At 48.7% G+C, this 18018-nt stretch overlaps 1 protein-coding gene across 1 annotated transcript in view; it reads left to right on the top strand.

Moving 5' to 3' along the window:
* Positions 1 to 15530, top strand: part of RAB40C (RAB40C, member RAS oncogene family) — a 38156-nt gene extending 22626 nt beyond the window's left edge. Inside the window, exons 4-7 of the mRNA XM_049791195.1 lie at positions 384 to 444; positions 10132 to 10209; positions 10615 to 10837; positions 12396 to 15530. Of these exons, the coding sequence (XP_049647152.1) occupies positions 384 to 444; positions 10132 to 10209; positions 10615 to 10837; positions 12396 to 12676 (643 nt within the window). The 3' untranslated portion in view covers positions 12677 to 15530. The remainder of the gene's footprint in view (positions 1 to 383; positions 445 to 10131; positions 10210 to 10614; positions 10838 to 12395) is intronic.
* Positions 15531 to 18018: the final 2488 nt, after the last annotated feature.

Below are 18018 nucleotides of genomic sequence, written 5' to 3'. Positions count from 1 at the left end.
GTCTGCAGTCTCACTCTTTGAACTCCCATGGACTGTGGGGAACTAGAGAGAAAATCCTTTGCCCAAGGGAGTAAAATGACTTACATCCTTATACATCATAAGCTAGTACTGAAGCTGAGTGGCTTTGGTTTGTACCTTCTTCATGGGAAGCACGATGACAGCAAGGACCTCTGGAGTGTGTCTGACTGTAACCAGAGGTGGTGATGCACGCACCAATTCTCCCCCAAAAACACCATGCAGAGCAGTGTGGGTACCACACATATTCTAAAGATCTAATAAAATCAACGCTGATATTTATTTATATTTGTTTAGGTCCAACAGGAGATACGCAGTGTGGGATTCAATTCTCCAAGTTTCGTAGCTGTAACTTTTCTTTGTTGCAGGGACACATCAGGGCAAGGAAGATTTTGCACCATTTTCAGATCCTACTCTAGAGGAGCCCAGGTAAGTGCTGTTCTTAGTGCTTCGATGGGGCACACTTGCTTTTCCTTTAGGCTGTAAAAATCTTTTCGTGCCACAGTAAAGAGCTCTGAAGAGGAATGCATCAAGCATCAAAAGCATGGGATCTATGTAAATGCCAAGAGGGGCTGCATGTTATCTTGCTGCCTGGTATTCTGTTTTTATAAAATGCTGGAAGAGAGGGGAGTAAATGACAGACTTTCCTAGACTCTTACAGAAAAGGTCTGTTACGGACTATATTCAGTATTAGTTTCTAGAAAAGGGCTGAGAAGATGGCGTTATAGAGGACAAGGCAATTCTAGCTCTGGATCTGCCTTAGCTTTAATGTGGGAGCTCATACTTTCTGAGGTTTGTCAAAATTGTTTAAATATGACATTGGCTTTCCCAGTGGAGTTCTTCCAGTCTGTGTTGTCTTCAAGTCAGTTCCAAAAATAGGGTGGCTCCTACTTGCATGTTTGAAGCAGACTTGAAACTAGAGCAGCTCAATTGGATCGTAAAGTACCTTACTTAAAACATGAGACAGAGCATTACGTTTTGAGTTTCTCCTTTGGGCCCTGCTCCAGAATAGCATCTAGATTCTGAACAGCAGAAAAATCTTGTGGTCCTCTGAAAAACTGCAGTTAGTTAATAGAGCTTTCTTACTGTTTTATTGTCGTCCTTTTAGTAATGTGATAGGATCCCTCCAGGATAAAGTCTCCCTAAGCTAAATGAAATACTGTATTTTTCCTTTTGTTTCCAACTTGGAAAACTTTGGAGAAAATTCCTCCTCTCTTAGGCACTAAGAGTCGGAAGCTATATATCAACCTCCTGACTGTGCCACTATCCTGGCAGCTTCCCAGCCTTTGGGAAACTTTGCCACTTTTATTCAAGCTCTTGCCATTACTGCTCTTGGCTTTTTGCTCCTTGTGTCTGTAGACTTTTGCTTTGCTAACTGGCAAAATCCGTCATGCTCTCTTTCCCTGCAAATTCACTTGTGCTGTACACATGAGAGCACTTTGCCTGGGGTGTGCTGTTGATATCTCCTCTGGTGTCATGTTTATTCTTGTTTGTGCAATCTCTGGGGTTGTGGATGCTTTGAGGCAGCTCCTTTGAAGCGGAGGCCAATTTCCTGGTGCTTGCAGAGGTGCAAGGCAAGAAGTGTTGGGGCGTGCCTCCTTCAGTGGGAGAGTACGGGATCTCCCGTTCGCATGCTCAGTCCCGTGTGATTGAGTTTATCTTCAAGCTTCCCTTTGCCCTTACTACACTTGAGAAAAGTCTAGAGCTTCAATCCTAGTATAACCGGTGGGCTTGACATCGTGTCACTTCCCTTACCAGTTATAAAGGTTCAGAATCAGTCAGTGTGGTTTTCTGATAACCACGTAACTTAGCTTTGGTCAGTCTTTTTCTGAGACCTGGCTGTGTCAGATGCCCAGATCAAACTGGTAATAGAAAGCAGCAAGCTTCCCAACTAATGTGTCCAGAAATATCATTTGAGAGCTTTTACCCCTGTCTGCAGCGTGACCTGCTTTTCCAGGCTGCTGTACAGAAGACTTTCTCCCCTTCGTGTAGACTGTGAGCTCCTCGGAGCAAGTGCTGCGTCTCCACAAGTCTGCACCCAGCAGAGCCTGCACCCACATGCCAGAACTCGTAGCTGCTGCCACCATATAGCGAACTGGGGCAGACGGGAAGGGTGAAAAAAGTAGCGATAAGAATACTTGAACTGGATGGAGAGACAGGTACACATCTGTCTAGAAACTGGAACCGTAAGGCACTTGCACAGTGCATCCTTTGGGTTCCTGTAGCCTGTTTTCCCTAGATGCTAGTGTTTGACAGTGGATGCCATAAAGTATTGTGTATCTGGCTGACCTTAAGTTTGAAATTGAAGATTGCTTTCATCTACCTTTCTCAAAATGAAGTTCTTGACTTTCTTTGCTTTGGAGGCAATGTCTTGCCCTTCTGCTGTATTTATCAGTATTGCTTTAGGAACTCTCACCGGAACTTCTGCAAGGCTTGCCTTTATCCATCTTATCTGCTTACCCCTTCCAAGGAGTGAGTCTGAGAGACAACAAACCTCATCAGCCAGGCAGAGGGACCTTTAATGTGAGTGCTTTATTGCTGAATGCTGGGGTATGGAGCTTACTTGCGCAGCAAGGTGTAGCTTACACCTTTTCCTCAAGGCCTGCATTCTGCTTGTGCAACAAATGCCTATTCCAAAATACTGTTGTGATGCCTTAATCCTGATCTGCCAAAATAGTCAACCCTTACCCTTCAAAACAACAAAACAGCCCAAAATAGCAAGCCTGCCCAGTAGGAAGAGGGGTAGTTCCCAAGTGAAATAGCTCCATTGCCATCTGAAAGTGTTCATGAGATTAAGCACAGTGAAAAGTGGATGCTTCTTGAAGACTAATGACTAGAGTCCTTGTACAGTCTTTTCCAGGTAGCTTGGAGAAGAACTTAGATTGGTTTCAGCATCAAGTGATTGGCCGCCATGTGGCGATGCAGCAATATTCCTGTATTAGCAGGAGTACAGATACTGTCTCTCTCAAATAACTCACCACATCTTTCAATGGAAGAGGAAAGTATCTTAATTTAAACTCTTAATGGTTAACTAAAGCAAGAGGACTGTTTGTTTTGAATAACAAATGCCTGTATGACTGTGAGAATGGACTTCAACACCTCCAGTTGTTTTCACTGTGCAGAAGCTAACCTCTTCTGGCATAGCCTTAGCATAAAGACAATTTAACCCAGTGTATTCTCAGGGGAAAAGAGAGAAAATGCTCACAAGCCCTGTTATTTCTTCAAAATGTATCTAATGCTGCGTGCTGTACTGACTTCTCTGCTTCAGCTCTCTGCTTTCCTCTCTTGGTATCATCAGACTTCAAGACTTCTGCTGTAGGAACCCTGATGCAAAACCAGTCGGAGGCAAGAGAAACAGCTTTTGAACCTAACAAGCCAAAAGCACAGGAAGATTTAATGCAGCAGAGAAGAGAGATGCCAGGGTGGGAAAAGCACTGTTTAAAATGGAGTGTAATATTTGTACAAGAACAGCTTGGTATAAACTGGCCACGAGCAGCTTCTCGCTGAAAATTAGCAGAGGGTTCTCACTGAGTAGAGGACTGAGACTCTGAATTGCACTTCCCATAAAGAGCACAAGGGGAGCTTGAAGAATGAGTTTCCAAAGAGGACTTTGACAGGTTAGCTGTGAGAGCAGGAGGCTGGTCCCAGCAACCTGGCAGCCCTTACAGGGGTGTCTGAGAACAGGGTGAGACTATCTGAATAGCCAGTGCTTAAGAGAATACTTGGTATGAAAAGTGCCTTCAAGTAAGGGAAGCACACCCAACTTTCCCCCACGTGCACCTGACTTTCCCCCCCCCACACCTTTTAATTTCACAAGTGTAGTGATAAGAATTGAATCTTCTGAAGTAAACCCTGGAAAGGTTGAAAAGTGGAAAACCAGTCTCCAAATAGGGAGCAGACTTTCTCAGGAGTTTTCCTTTCCCCCCCAACACAGCCTCATGCATTGCTCAGTCTGGACTTCAGGCTAGTCCCTCCCCAAAGGCCTCTTCTTGAGCACCTCAATGCCTTCCCCAATTTAGACTCCGCACCACTTGCCTGGATACATAGCCATATGGCTTTCATATTCAGCAGGAACTTCTTCCTCTTGAAAACTTACGAAGTAAAATAGCTTCACTGTCCTTGATGAGCTGGCTTCAGATGAGGACCAGTCCCTTCTTTCATCCAAGGCAGACCAGCTGCTTTTGCCTCAGGATTTGCTTTGAGGATCACAGATCTGTCTTGCTTTCCTTCCCTGCCTAGCTGATCTCATTAGGCATGCAATATGCTCTTTGGCTCAAGGTGGAGGTTTGTGGCATACTGGTATGCCTGGGATCCCCCTCTTGTTTCTTGCCTGGGGTTTGAGTTGCCCTTCTCTCGCAGCTGCTTTCATCATCCCTTCCCTCATAGGGTCTGTTGAGCCAGCAAGTCCTGACCACATTGCTTCAGGGTCTCACTTTGGGGCAAAAGAGGAGCAATCGTGTCTGGGATAGCAGAGCACTGGCCTCTAGGCACTGGTAAGGCAGGGAGAGTGTGCAAGCCACGTCATGGTGACTGCAGGGCTGGGGGTGGGTAGAGATGGAAACCCAGTAGTGTTGCAACCTGCAGAACAAACCTGGGGAGTCTGGAGCTTGCTGTATTGCAGGAGGATTTTTATATTAATTGTTGCAGCATAGCATATGGTGAAAGGCATTTAGTGATGCTTAAAGGTGCTTCAGAAATCTTTGATTTTGCTCTTGGACTTCTGCTCTTTGGCTTTTTCTAGTTGGTTATAAGTTCTCAATCATACTGACAGCAGAGCTGGCACGCTGATCTTAACTGTTGTGTGCAGCTGTGGCTCTTCTGGCTGCTGTGAGCAAATGCTAGCTATTCTAAGAGTCATCACGGAGGGGAGAGAGAGTTGTGGTGGCGCTTTCTGATCTAGCGAGGAAGAAGCAGTGCCAGTATCATTCCTGATGTCCTCATGTACCAGTGGAAATGTGGCTTGCCAACTCTTCCGAGACAGTGTGATACTGAAGATCCTTCATGAATAGTTTCAGATCATCTACAGGAAGCCATAACCAACATTGACAAATGCTCCCATCTTACAGCAAAGCTGTAGCCCTAACAGAATAATAAATATTGTTGAGTTCTGCTTAGGCAGGTGATTTGAGTAGTTGCCGTTTCTCCTGTTCAGGGCTTCTTAGTATTCAGGAAGGTGGTGGCTTTTTTTGGCAGCTCAGCAGACTGAGATGTAGACTTTGCTCTACCTTACAGCTTGCTTGATCGCTGCAAATACCTTACCTGCCTCAGGTCATTTTGATGGGGTTGTCCAGCTGCTGGAGGAGTCTGCCCTACCTGCCAAAATGTTTATCAAAAGCTTGGTGATAAATAACCCCCCTGCAGTGTGTTATGCTGTTGGGAAATGGTTTGGCAGCAGGATGTAATTGCCCATGAGTCAAGGTTTGAGGTGCCTGCTGGAAAGCCATGACCAACAGTAGCTCCAAAAGAGCAGGCAGGAGAGACAAAGTGTTCTGGTTGCTGTTTTGTTTATGGTTTACTTTGTCCTGTGGGCCTGAGAAATGCAGTCTGAGGGATCTTCTAGCCTTCTTCAGCAATAGTTTTTTTCCATCGATGGAGAATACCAGCGAGTGATGCTTTCCTGGCCACCCTGTCATCTGCCTGCACTGCACCAAGCTGAGGTCTTTGGCAGTCGTGTGAGCACTTGCTTCCTCCCAGCAGTGTTCTTGTGTGCTTGTGCAAGTGGCTGGAGATCCAGATCCTAAAGCATATGAGAAGCTTCTTTGGAGGAGTCTGCTTTGCAGTGATGGGTGAGCATGCTGCTTCTCTTTCACTTTTAAAAGCTTATTGCTTATAAGCCTGGTCTAAACTTGCAGCAAGCAGAGAGAGATGATACTTCAAACCTGCTCCCCCCCCCCCCCCCCCCTCGGTTATGTGGACAGATTTTTGTGTAAGCTCCTGCTGAAAACAAGTTTGGGTTTTGGCAGAGTAAGTGTCTACGTGTGCTGCTCAATACAATAACAGATGATCTCTCTGTGTTCCTTGTTCTTTACACAACGTACTCATGTGGAAATTTCTGTTGCTGGTATGCTTACGGTCGTGCCAATCCCAGTAGTGTGGAACTAAAACAGAGTGGAAATGAACTTTGAAAATCAATTGTGAAAAGCCCTGAGACAGGTCTGGGGATGAGTCCAGTTGTCTTCCACCTCACACAGAAGCCTGTAGGCAGGTTGAGGAGAAAAAGAAGAAAGGCTGTTGGAGGGTTGGTGAGGGGTCCAGAATACTCTTGATTTGAGAACCTGAGTTATGCAGCTTTTCACTTCATGCTGTGGGAACCTGGGGTGCATAACACTTACAAAGGTGCTTTGTGAAACTAAAAGTTGAGAAGTATGGAGATATTACGGTGTTGACAGCCATCTAGGCACTTAGAGAACAATTTAGGCTGCAAATGGGAAACTGTACATTTGTCTAGTTGAGTAAATTAAAATTCTCTGCACATTATTCCAAAGAGGACTTTTTTAAAAAAAAAAAAAAAAAGAAAAAACCGACAGATCTTACTTGGAACTGTCTGCAGAGATGGAGCCAGCTCCCTGTCTGCGTGCATGTCTGTGTACTGTTCTCTCTAGGGGAGAAAATGGTAATGACAAACTGTATTTGGGATGTGTGCTCTAGAAACGTGGTGTCTGGAGCATGCCAGTGCTACTTGGAAGAAGCACGAGGTTATCTGGCAGCACCATGAGCTGGCCAGAGGTTTTTAAGACTGCTTCCTCCATCTTCTGCTGAGTTACAATAAAGCTGGTCTTAATACCCATGCTGGGGAGGATGAGGACAGAAGCAAGGCATTAGACAGCTCGGCCTTGATGTCTTCTGACCTTTTGGAAGCTTTCCTTGACAGTCTTAACTGTAAATGTGCATGCATGGAGCTGTGTTATGACTTGGAGGGTAAGCTGGCAGACTGTGTTGCATTTAGAAATCATGGTCTTGACCTTCCACCGGGCTCCTGAGAACTTGGGTCTGCATTTTTGCTGATGTTTTATCCTTATTCATATTTAAAGAAGATCCAGGCTGGGGCTGCCAGCAAGCTTAAAAACTCTCTCCTCCTAGAGCATATTTCTGGCAGAAGCAGTCTTCACAAACTAGATCTTGGGTCTGTTTCTCTTGGCTAAAGGAATTTGTCAATCCAGAAATAAAATAAGTAGACTTCATTTAACTTGCTGGCAGTTTGTCTTGGAAGGGGGTCATCAAACTTTTTGCTTTGTTATTTCCTGACTCTCACTCATTCACACGTGCGGCCTTGGAAGCTAGAAGTCAAAACAAACATAACAAAAATGAGAGGAAAAAAAAAAAAAAAGAAAGCTCAGAGTCTCTTCCCTCCAAAAAGGGAGGAGTGTCTGTCCGTGTCCCTCCTGTCCCCCCCCCCCAAAAGGCACTTAAAATATGATGTATCTGGTAGTAGGTATTTGTTTGATTGGGTTCTTGAAAAGCAGTATCTTTGGTTTTATGGAATTTTTTAATTATGGAAAATCATTAGTTCCTCCTTACTTTTTCCTACCTAAACCTAGGAGAAACTGATTTTCTTCTCCTCCAAAACAAAAACAACCTCCAATTCCTTTTGAGTATGAAGTTTTCTGATTGTTCTAAAAATGACACTGTAAAAATTTACAGAGTCTAGGCGTGAGCTCCACACTTTCCTTGGAGGAAACTGAAGATGCATGTGCCCCTTCCGCCAAATACTTCTGAAATTATGAAAACTCATCGTCAGGTCCCTCAGAACAACCAAACTTTGAAGGGCTCGCTCTTCATGTTGGACTGTCAAACGTGAAAACCAACCCACCATACAAGACTTGCCTTTTGTACTCTCTCCCCTTTTTTTGTACAGTTGGGCCTTTCTGCAAATGGTACACACACAGATGCTTAGATGTTGGAGGGTCAGCAAGGACAGAAAAAGTAAGCTTTTCCCAGAGAGCAACTGCCTGGGGTGAAAGAGCTGTGTAAGGAGGTTGGGGTTAAAGCTCAAGAATCAAATTGTTCCAACCGAGACTTTTAAAAGTTAAGACATTGGGCAGGCTTTTTGAGAGGTGCTTATTCTGAAAGAGCTGTGGGAGAAAGGCAAACAAAGTCGAGGCACACCCAGCATACTCGGAGAAAGGCTGCTTTTCCAAGTGGAGGGAACACTTCAAGTGTCGGCTCAAGATAGGACTTTATTATAAGGATTCAAGTGCCTTTGTTGCTCAGATGTCTTGGCATTTATGATGCCCGTGTGCTCCAGATCTCATGCTGATGATTGTTTTTTCATAAACTTGAGATATATCATGTACACGGCTTCTGTACAGGCTTCCCCCAGTTCATCACAGGCTTTGGTAGCAGCAAATATTGTAAACCTGTGTTTCAGGAGGACTGGGTAATTTGTGTTTCCCATCTGTGTAGTGGATCTGCCATTTCAATGAATTAAAAGAGCAACTCCACTGGTGTGTGAGGGTGCTTGATGGTCTCTGACTTGTACCGGGACAGATGCTAGGCGGTTTGTCAGCTTATTCCTTCACTGTCCTGTATCTAGGCATCTCCTAGGGAGGACTAGGCTGCCAGCTGAGACTTTCATTTGCCAACTTGAGATCTCTTTTGCTTGCGCTGGGGACTTGCCGTAGGGACGGCTGTTCCTAGAGGACACCCCTGATTCAGAGAAGACTGGTTCTGCTGAGCATGCTGCTAAATGATCTGTAATCCTGGAGTCTAGCTCGGACTGGTTTGTTTTGCCTTTAGCTTAGTCTTACTGGTGCTGGGTTACCTTTCACTCAGCACTGCGTTCCCAGCTGGGGTGCCTCCTCTCGCAGTGCGAGATCATCTGTTCCTTTGTAGTTCCCATTTCAGGGCATCTTCAACTGCAATTCTGTGAAGTAATCTTGAAGTGCCTGTTGTCACTTGAAATGTCCTTGATTGCAAAGAAGAGAGTGACAAGAAGTCAAAAAAATCATGGGAGAGTTGCGGAAAGGCTGCTGCTTAAGACAATTCTCTAAATGCTGTATGTGCCCAACCGGTACTGAGAGGCAGCTCCTGATGTGTTGACTTGTGTGCCTGCAGGGCCGTGCATAGCCTACTTTCCTTGTGTCTATCCTCAGAAATACTTTGATTCAAAAAAAGCTCACTTGGTAGGAGTTGCTGCAGACCAGAATGGTGGCCAGCAGTCTGGTCGTGGTCCTGCATCCTGCTAGCTGAGCTCAGGGCGAGGGGGGAGACTCTCTGAGGTGCTGCTCCATGTCATCACAGCTGCAGGCACAAGCTTCCCTGACATGACTTGTGCCTGTCCTGGTTGCCAGCATCATTGTGCTGCACCTTGAGAGGTGACTGGGAAGTGAATTGTGGATGTGGGTGGTGTTCAGGGAAGATGGAAGTGGGCCTGAGGATGCTGTAGGTACCTATTGCCAGAATAAAGGGCCTGGGGGAACGTCTTACAGCAAGACCTTTGATCTGACCCTCTGGGGTTTGCCGGTATCGCTGTACTATGTTCGTTCTCTGCCAGTGCAGCAGTGACAATTAACAACACCGGCTGCCTTCAGCAAAGCCCAGCGTGGATCCTGGTCATGAGGTCTCAGTCCTGCAGAGATGCTGTGTTGCTTATTGGCATCACCCAACTTCTTCTTTGCCAGCAAAGAGGCAACAGAATGAGACAGGTTCTGGAGAGGGAAAACATGCTGAAAACATGCTTCATGAACTTCGTCATGTTCTGCTACCATCCTACCACTGAATGCAGCTGGTTCTGTGTAAGGGGAAAAGAAAAAGAATGTTTCTGCCTCAGTGAGTTTGTATCAGATTTGTGGCAGGAGGAGGGTGTGTTTTGTTCCTCCAGATACACGGTCACCAAGGCAGTTCCTCTTCCTGCGTAGAGACTGTTCCTTTGGAAATGATTTGGTGGATGTTCAAGCCAAAACAGGAGTAGAACTTTCCCTAGTAGTCTGGGACTGAGTTATTACAGGCCTGGTGTCCCAATTTTTGCCCTAGCAAGCATACGAATAGTGCAGCTGGAGCAATGTTCTCTCTCTTGGCCTTTTGGTTTCTGCATATGGAGGCGGTTTTTCAGGTGTGTCTCCCTTTCATTTTGCCTACTATGAAACTTCTTGATTGCTCCTGATTTTCTTCCACCAGGGAATTCTCTTGGTGTATGACATCACTAATCGCTGGTCCTTTGATGGGATAGACCGATGGATAAAGGAAATAGATGAGGTAAGTTGAATGGAAGAACACATGCAGTGGTCTATAGCAAAAATCTGGGGAGGTATCACCTGAGATGCCACCTCTGATACAGGGACAAGAATGGTTCTGCTGTGGAGAGGAAATGATGGCAGTCCACTAATAAGCAAGGAGACAAGTGTCTGCCCTCCACCTCTGTATAAATCCAGAGTAGTAGGAAAGGGCTTGGGAGTGGTCAAGAAAGATAGGAAGCTTCCCTGTAAATCAGACTGTGGCAGGGATAAATTAGTTTTCCTTGGCATGTAGGAGTCCCCGTCGGTCACAGAGCAGTTTCTATTTCTTTGCCCTTCACTGCTGTTGCCGGTAAGCAGAATACTGGGTGTAGGCTGCCCTTGCTAAGGACAAACCATGATTTCTCCACTTTTTTCCTTGTTTAAGCATGCCCCAGGTGTCCCTCGGATCCTGGTGGGAAACAGGCTTCACCTCGCCTTCAAGCGGCAGGTGCCAACGGAGCAAGCCCGGGCTTACGCGGAGAAGAACTGCATGACGTTTTTTGAAGTCAGCCCCCTGTGCAACTTCAACGTCATAGAGTCCTTTACGGAGTTGTCCCGTATCGTCCTCATGCGGCATGGCATGGAGAAGATTTGGAGACCCAACAGAGGTCAGTAGCGAGAGAGGTGCTCCATATGGGGAAGGCACGAGAGCTGGCTGGGCTGAAATGGAGGGATAGGACTGACTGCCTAGGTAGGAGGTGTGTTTATTAGTAACTGTGGGATCTGAAAGCACCTGACATGGTGAAATGCCTCAGGATGGACAAGCTGAAGCTGAGCCACAGCAAGCTGCCTGCACGCCTGCAGGAACCCAGCAGGCAGCGGTGTGGGACGGGCAGCTCCAGAGGGCAGTTCAGCATGTCTAGGATCTGAATTGCTCCAGGGCATCCTACACCTCTCCACTTATTCTGGATGAGGCTGAGGGCAATTAAGCTCACAACTTGAAAGTACTTCAATCAAATGGCTGTGTGGGATGAATCCAGGCGTAAGCGCCTCTGTCCTTACCCTTGCCTGAGCCTGTGTCTCCTGTTTTGGAGGGATGTGGAAGCAGAGTGAGCCCAAGGAGCTGAAAGGGACTAAATCATGTCCCTGCTGTCAGCGTGCACCAGTGGGCTGGGGTATTCCGTATATCCAGGCACATGTGCTGCAGTGGGGCATACTGCAAGCAGATTCCACATTATGTCTCGGCCTGTTGCATTTGAAGCAAAATAGTCTTAGGTCCCACGTTCCTGGGTGGAGGTAGCAGTGTGCCCCACTGGGAGTCTGAGCAGCAGGAGACTTGCGCGCCTGGGGTGACCTGCCTTCATATGGATCCTCATCTCCTGCTCACAAGGGAGGGAAAATCCTGTTTGCCAGCCCCAGTCACCAAATTGTCTGCCTGGGCTCCTGCCCCTGACCTGGCTTCCAGGTCATCCATCGTGGGCAGATGGCGAGCAGGAGGAGCTGCATGGCATTCGCAGACCTCTCCTGAACCTCCTCCCGAGGCAGGACTTGTACCTGCTGGCTGCCTGCTTGGCAATAGGGGCTGCCTGCTTGGGAAAGGCAGCGTGGCTTTTGCGGCAGGCTGGAGGTGAAAGCGTGCCCTCGTGTGGTTGCTTGCTGGGAAATCCTCTCCAAGTAGACTTCCCAGAGCAGGCTCACATGATGTACGCTGAACTAAGAGGACACTGGGAAGCCTGAAAGGGCAGTCGTCTTCTGGCTTGGTGGGATCTCTGTTGCTGCAGGTCTTCTGCAGAGAGCCAGCCCTGTGGCTGCTGCTCTCTTAATAGGTCCCAAGTGAGACTGTCCTGCTTCAGGGCTTGCTGACCCTGTTGCCTCCTTCCCTGGGCACATCCTTCTGGTTGCCAAACGATGGCCGGAGAAGCCAAGTGTCTGGCAGGAATGTGAGCAAGGCACTGCTGCAGAGAGAAGGGGTGGCAGTGTCTAAGCCCTGTGTTGACACCAAAGCTGGTGTCTCGCAAACCACTAACCTCCCAACAGCAGAGCTTACCTGGGGTTTCCTAAGTTTTTGTCCTAACTAATCCGCTTTCTATTCAAGGTGCCTATGCAATCGTTATTAACGCCTCTCCCCAAAGGAGCAGGAGCTGCGCAGCATAAGGAATAGTTGCGGGGAGAAGGCAGCCCTTGAAATCTCTTGGCCTTTGACCGTCTTGTCTTTTCTCCCACCAGTGTTCAGCTTACAGGACCTGTGCTGCCGAGCCATCGTTTCCTGCACCCCAGTCCACCTCATCGACAAGCTGCCGTTGCCCGTCACCATCAAGAGTCACCTGAAATCCTTCTCGATGGCCAACGGGATGAACGCGGTGATGATGCATGGCCGGTCGTATTCCTTGGCCAGCAGTGGGGGTGGGAGCAGCAGCAAAGGTAACAGCTTGAAGAGATCCAAATCAATTCGTCCGCCCCAGAGCCCCCCACAGAACTGCTCACGCAACAACTGCAAGATCTCTTAGCAGGATGGACGTGCCGTGAGCTTCTAACGTATCCACACCCACCCACCGATGTACAGCTGTTTGCACACTTAACCCTTTTCGACTGGATCCTTTCGGATGGGCCGCGGTTGCTTTTCCGATGGCACGCACAAGCGTTAGGAATGGGCTCACGTTTTGGCTTTGCATAGGAAGCGTGGTGCTGGCTGGATCTCACAGCGCTGGCGGGGAGAGGACTCTGCCAAGTGACCCTCCAAGAATGCTTTGGGCTTTGCCTCTTGGCCTGGGGTGGAAAATTCAGCAGCTGCCGGGTTGGGGAGGGGGGAAGGGGAAAAAAAGCTCATCCAGTCTCAATGGAGAAATGGATTTAATGGAAGATTGAGAGGCTTAAGGGAGTAGGCAAGGAGAGTCTCTGCTGCAACTTTAACTCTTGGACTCCTGAACAGATTGCTGGTGCAATAGTGATCGTTGGATGTAGAAAAAAAAGAAATGGGGACAGGGGATTAATGACAGTTTTCACCAGGATGTTAACCTGCTGTTGCCAAAAAAAAAAAAAAAAAAAAAAAAAAAGAAAAAAAAGAAAACAAGGCAAGGGGAGGGAAGCAGTCTGCTTGCCTTCTTCGTTTATTTATGTAAATATTATACATATATATATATCACTTGTTTTTTAAGGTTTTTTTTTAAGAAGCAGTCAGGGAAAATTTTATGCAGCCATGTAAATACAAGCACTGGATTAACTTTCCCAGTGTCAGCAAAGGGGAGAAGTGGAGGATTTTCTGATGAAAATATACAGATGCTTTAAGAGACTTTCAATCCCCACCAGGGCTTGTGCTGTTTTTTTTTTAAATACTACGTATGCAGAAGGAAAGAACAATTTGTGTGTAACATACCCCAAGCTGCTCTATTCTGATCATTTGCTAAAACTTGTGAGTGCTGAAGGCAGGGCGGGACGTAAGTGGATCGAGAGGCAGAGTGGAGAGGCCAGGGTCTCAGGGTTTGTTTTCGGCAGGCAGGACGAAGAGACAGTTCTGAGGTCAGACTGATGCCTTGCTCGCTTCGCACCTTCTGATCCATGGCTGATGGGGGACTGAGGAGCAGAAGGTAGAAGCGTCGCACCTAAAGCAGAGGAAGAACGCTGAATTTTGTCCCTTATTGCTGCAAAACCTTGGCCGTCGCTTCCAGAGCCCTCCATCTGCGATGCCATCCCGCGTGACAGCCCCGGAATCCTGGCTGCTTCTTGCTTTGCTTTTCCAAGGACATTCTGCCTGAGCTAGCATTGCTGTGGCTTCTCCTAGATGAAAGTGGGGAAAGGACACGAGCAGCTTTTCCCACTGGAGCGTGAAGGAGCCAGGGACTGGGAAGGTGGAAGAGGTTTGTGTGGGGAAACAGTGGACCCCAGGTCCCATTGTGGCAAATGCTCTCGGCTCTTGTGGCAGCACCAGGAAACTGGGAAAGCAAACCACTTTGCTCTGTAGGACCGCTCCTGGATTTTAGAGGGGCGTGCGTGCTCAGCGGCAAGAGCTTGAGATGTGCATGTGCTCTGGGAGAAGATCTGTCGAGCAAGGGCACGCGCTTCCCTGGCTTTGCCCCATGGCTGATCTGTGCTGGAAATTCACCTGGAAACTTAGAAATAACACCTAGCCTTTATTCCAAAAGCTAAGCGGGCCTTGGCGGTGGCACTAAGCGATGTTGACAGATTCTCATAGGCGGCCAGGACGTGTAGATTTTGAGTAGCATAGTAGAAAGTGAACTGCTTTTGCTTTTGCTGGGCCGGTCTCCTCAGTGAGGAGACCAGCCGGTACAGTGCTGCCATCTTCCTCCTGGTTGTTAGCAACTCCTCAAGGCCTGGGCTTGCTCTTCTCCCCCCACGCCCCAGAGCAGCTTGTTGCATTGCATGGGCAGAATGAAGCCGCAGCGGCTCCCGCGCGGCCGACGGACCCGCTTTGTTCAGGCAGCGTAGAGGGGCGCATCCCTCCACGGGGGACATCTCCTTCCCCTTGCTTCTGAGCCGACCTGGGAGGTGAAGGAGCCTTCCCCCTCCCCGCCCTGCAGAACAAAATACAATACAGGGGTAGGTCTCTTGGCTCATCTCTAGCGTGCTTTATTGCCCAGCTCAAATGAGCGAGGAGAGAATTAAACCCCAGGCAGATGGAGGGGGGAGAAGAATCCTTTGTAGTGGTGGTTTGGCTCAAGAGCAAAGCCGCAGCCGAGCTCGGCGCGGTGGCGCGAAGGCCAGGGGATTTCGAGAACCTGTCTGGGATGGCTGGCACCTGTTTCCCATCACTTAACACACAGCAGAAGACAATCGCTGGCTCAGCAGCCTGGGGATATACAGCCAACAGGTGATCGGCACTGCAAAAGGCGACTTCTCCTGGAAAAACATCATCTGGGCACCGCGGGGTCCCTTTGCCGGGCTGCTCCCGGGCACCGGTGTGTGGGGTGAAGAGGGACGAAGGTTTCCTTTCTGAAATCACAAAGCTGCTGCATGTCTAGAAAAACTTGATGTACCTCTGCTTGGTTTGGCTTTGCCATGTGTGACACCTCCCCATGCCTTTTTCCCTGCAGTTGATTTTCCACCCCCCCACACACCCCTCCCCAAGGTCTCAACAGATCCAGTCTCCAGTGAGGATGAAAGATTTACTTAGAGGAATTGCTCAGCAAAAAACTTTTTTTTTCTTTTTTTTAAATAATTTAAAAGGAAAAGATTCTTGCATCTGATGTCAACACTAGTCTGTAGCTGCTCTCCAACACTTGTACCATTCCTGAGTTGTTTTTTTTGGACTATCCTTTTATTTTTTTATTCCTTTGTACAGTCAATGTTGTTCAACTGATTACACATGGTTTTGTTTTGTATAAATTAAAGTCTTTTTTTTGTTTTGAACTACCAGTTGAAAGGTGGAGAAGTTCTGTTAATTTTTGCGTGGGCTGGGAAGAGGTTGAAGGGAAAAGGTGGTAGTTTTGCCCAAAACTGGGGATTTGGGGCTGCTTGCGGTGCAGGTGCGTATTGCCACTTCCAGATCATCCACAAAATAACTCCTTTTATGTTTTCTGGGGAGTCTTAGAAGTCATGATTCCTGGCTCTGGTGGCTTTTTGCCCTTCTCTATACACGCAGAAGCTAAATCTGTTCTTATTAAAGTCTTGATTCTCACAGAATTGCTGGGCTTTGGGTGGTGGAGCTCTAAGAAAACACAGACTACAACACATTTAGTATTGTAGGTGGCTGTAGGAAGCCAGGCTCCTCACCAGCTCACGTGGGGTTGTGCGTAATCCTTGGTACAGGGGGATGGGTTTTGCAAGTACAGTCGAAGCCTTAAATTGCCTCTTTGGGTCCGGGTAATCCTGGGGAGTGAGGACTTGAGTGCTGCGGCAGTTTTCACCCTTCCTACCCAGACTGGAACAAGCGGAAAGTCAGCCTGCGATAAATGTGACTTTGAAATGGAGATGATGCCGCAGGGAGCTCGGAGCATCCGTGTCACATTGGGTTGTCCCTGGGGTTGGTGTTGGGAGGCATCGGCTGGGGCCAGGAGCCCCAAAGGAGGGGGGTTTGCTCGTGGGGTGGAGGGAAACTTCTCCTTGCCTGATCCTTTTCTCTCTTGCTCCCAGCCCACCTCCCCTTGACCTCCCTTTTCCCCTGCCTGCTCGCTTCCCTAGGATCAGATTTTCCACTTCGTACCAGACTGGCCATGCTTGTTTTAACAGCTTAAGTAGTAATTGCTGGGGCTGGGAGGGGGCAGGGGGGAAATGAGATAGTGTCTGCAGCCTGGAAAACCCTGGAGCTAAGGTGAAAGCCTGGTCAGGGAAGAGTCGTGGAGACTACTTTTTTTTTTTTTTTTTTTTTTTTCCTTTCTCCTTTTCAGGGGGGGGTCTGGAAGTATCTGTTCCCTCTCGCCAGCAGAGCTGAAACAAAGGCTGTGTGTGGTTTCAGGTGGGGTACGGACAGCCGGAGCCCATTACGCTGGAGCAGCAGGGGCTGCCTTTGCTGCAGCTGTCTCTGCTTGGGAAGAGCGGGGCAAGAAAACACGCTGCACAGCCTGAACATCGGGGGAAAGGCTGGAAGAGCTTTAGGGGTCCCTGGTCCTCGGAGAAAGAGGAGGGAGCAGGTTGCTCTGGGCTGATTCAGGTCTCTCCTAGTTGAATGTGTTTTCTCTGAACCCACCTTCCTAATTTTAAGGTGTCTTGGGTTGGTCCCGCTGTCCCCTGTGGGGTTGTACCATGCAGGCTGTGAAGAAATGGTGACCTTCATCTGACTGCGCCCCAGATCCTTGAAAATGAGGATGCACCTACCCATGGGTGCATTGGTGGGACAGGAGTGCTCCCTGGGTGCGGGGTGTTATCGGGGCGGGGGGACACATGGTGCTGTGCCCTTCCCTCCAGGACGAGGTACTGAGCTGCTTCCTGTGCTCCCTTGTCTTGAAGGGAGAGGATCGGCCATAAAACACATCCGTGCCTGGGACCTTTGAAAGCAACCCCCCAAAAATCCCTGTTTTGGTGTGCAGCGGGTGCTTGGACACAGGGAGGTGAACAGTTTGGGAAAGACTGAAGTTATGGCTGCTTTAAGCCATTAGATGGTGAAAGTCTGTCGTGGGCTTGATCCAGAGTGGGGTGTGTTGCTTTTTTTTTTCCCATCTTCTGCTGAAGAAGCACTAGGAGAGTCCGGGCAGGGGTGCCAAGTCGTTGGGAGCTGTATTTCCAACCACACGGCATCCAGCATCCCTCCGGCTGGCCTCGTACTGCTTGAGGCAAAAGTTCCCGGCAGGCGCTTGTCCCGGCCTCACCGCTTTTAATCTCGGTGATGTGGGGATGAGGTATTTCGGGGTCTGGTGTGACACCTGGGTCACCCCTCAGGGACTGCTGCTCCGGCTCTGGAGAGGGGCCGCTGGGGCAGGAGTCAACCCAAACCCCACCACCGGCATCTTCTTAGACCACGTTGCTGTGACCACATGGACCCCGGTGTGGGGATGGGCGAAAGCTGGACTCCAGATATTCTCCCCTCCTCCTGCACCAGCACCCTCGGAAGGACCCTGGGGCACGCCGAAGTGGCTCTACGCCCCCAGACTGCATCCTTGGGGAGCGAGGTGCCGTGACAGCCTGCCACGCTGCCTCCCAGCAGGAGCGAGGTGCGTTTGGGTGTTGGGGATCTATCTCCATGCCTAACGCTTCTGCAGGCAGCCGATGTCTGGGGTCGGCTGGATGGATGCGGGGGGCTCCGAGCTGCTGGGGCAGGCAGGGTATGGGTCCGGGCAGCTCCCAGGCCAGGTCGTCCTGATGCAATTCCCTGTTTGCAAAACATCTCGTCAACCTCCCCATGAGTGTCCCGGGGCAGCATAACCTTCCCTCCACGTCCAGGGCCAGCCAGACCCCTTGG

The sequence above is a fragment of the Accipiter gentilis genome, chromosome 33 (assembly GCF_929443795.1).
Source record: "Accipiter gentilis chromosome 33, bAccGen1.1, whole genome shotgun sequence".
Classification (NCBI taxonomy): Eukaryota; Metazoa; Chordata; class Aves; order Accipitriformes; family Accipitridae; genus Astur; species Astur gentilis.
This window is presented reverse-complemented; position numbering and strand designations above follow the sequence as displayed.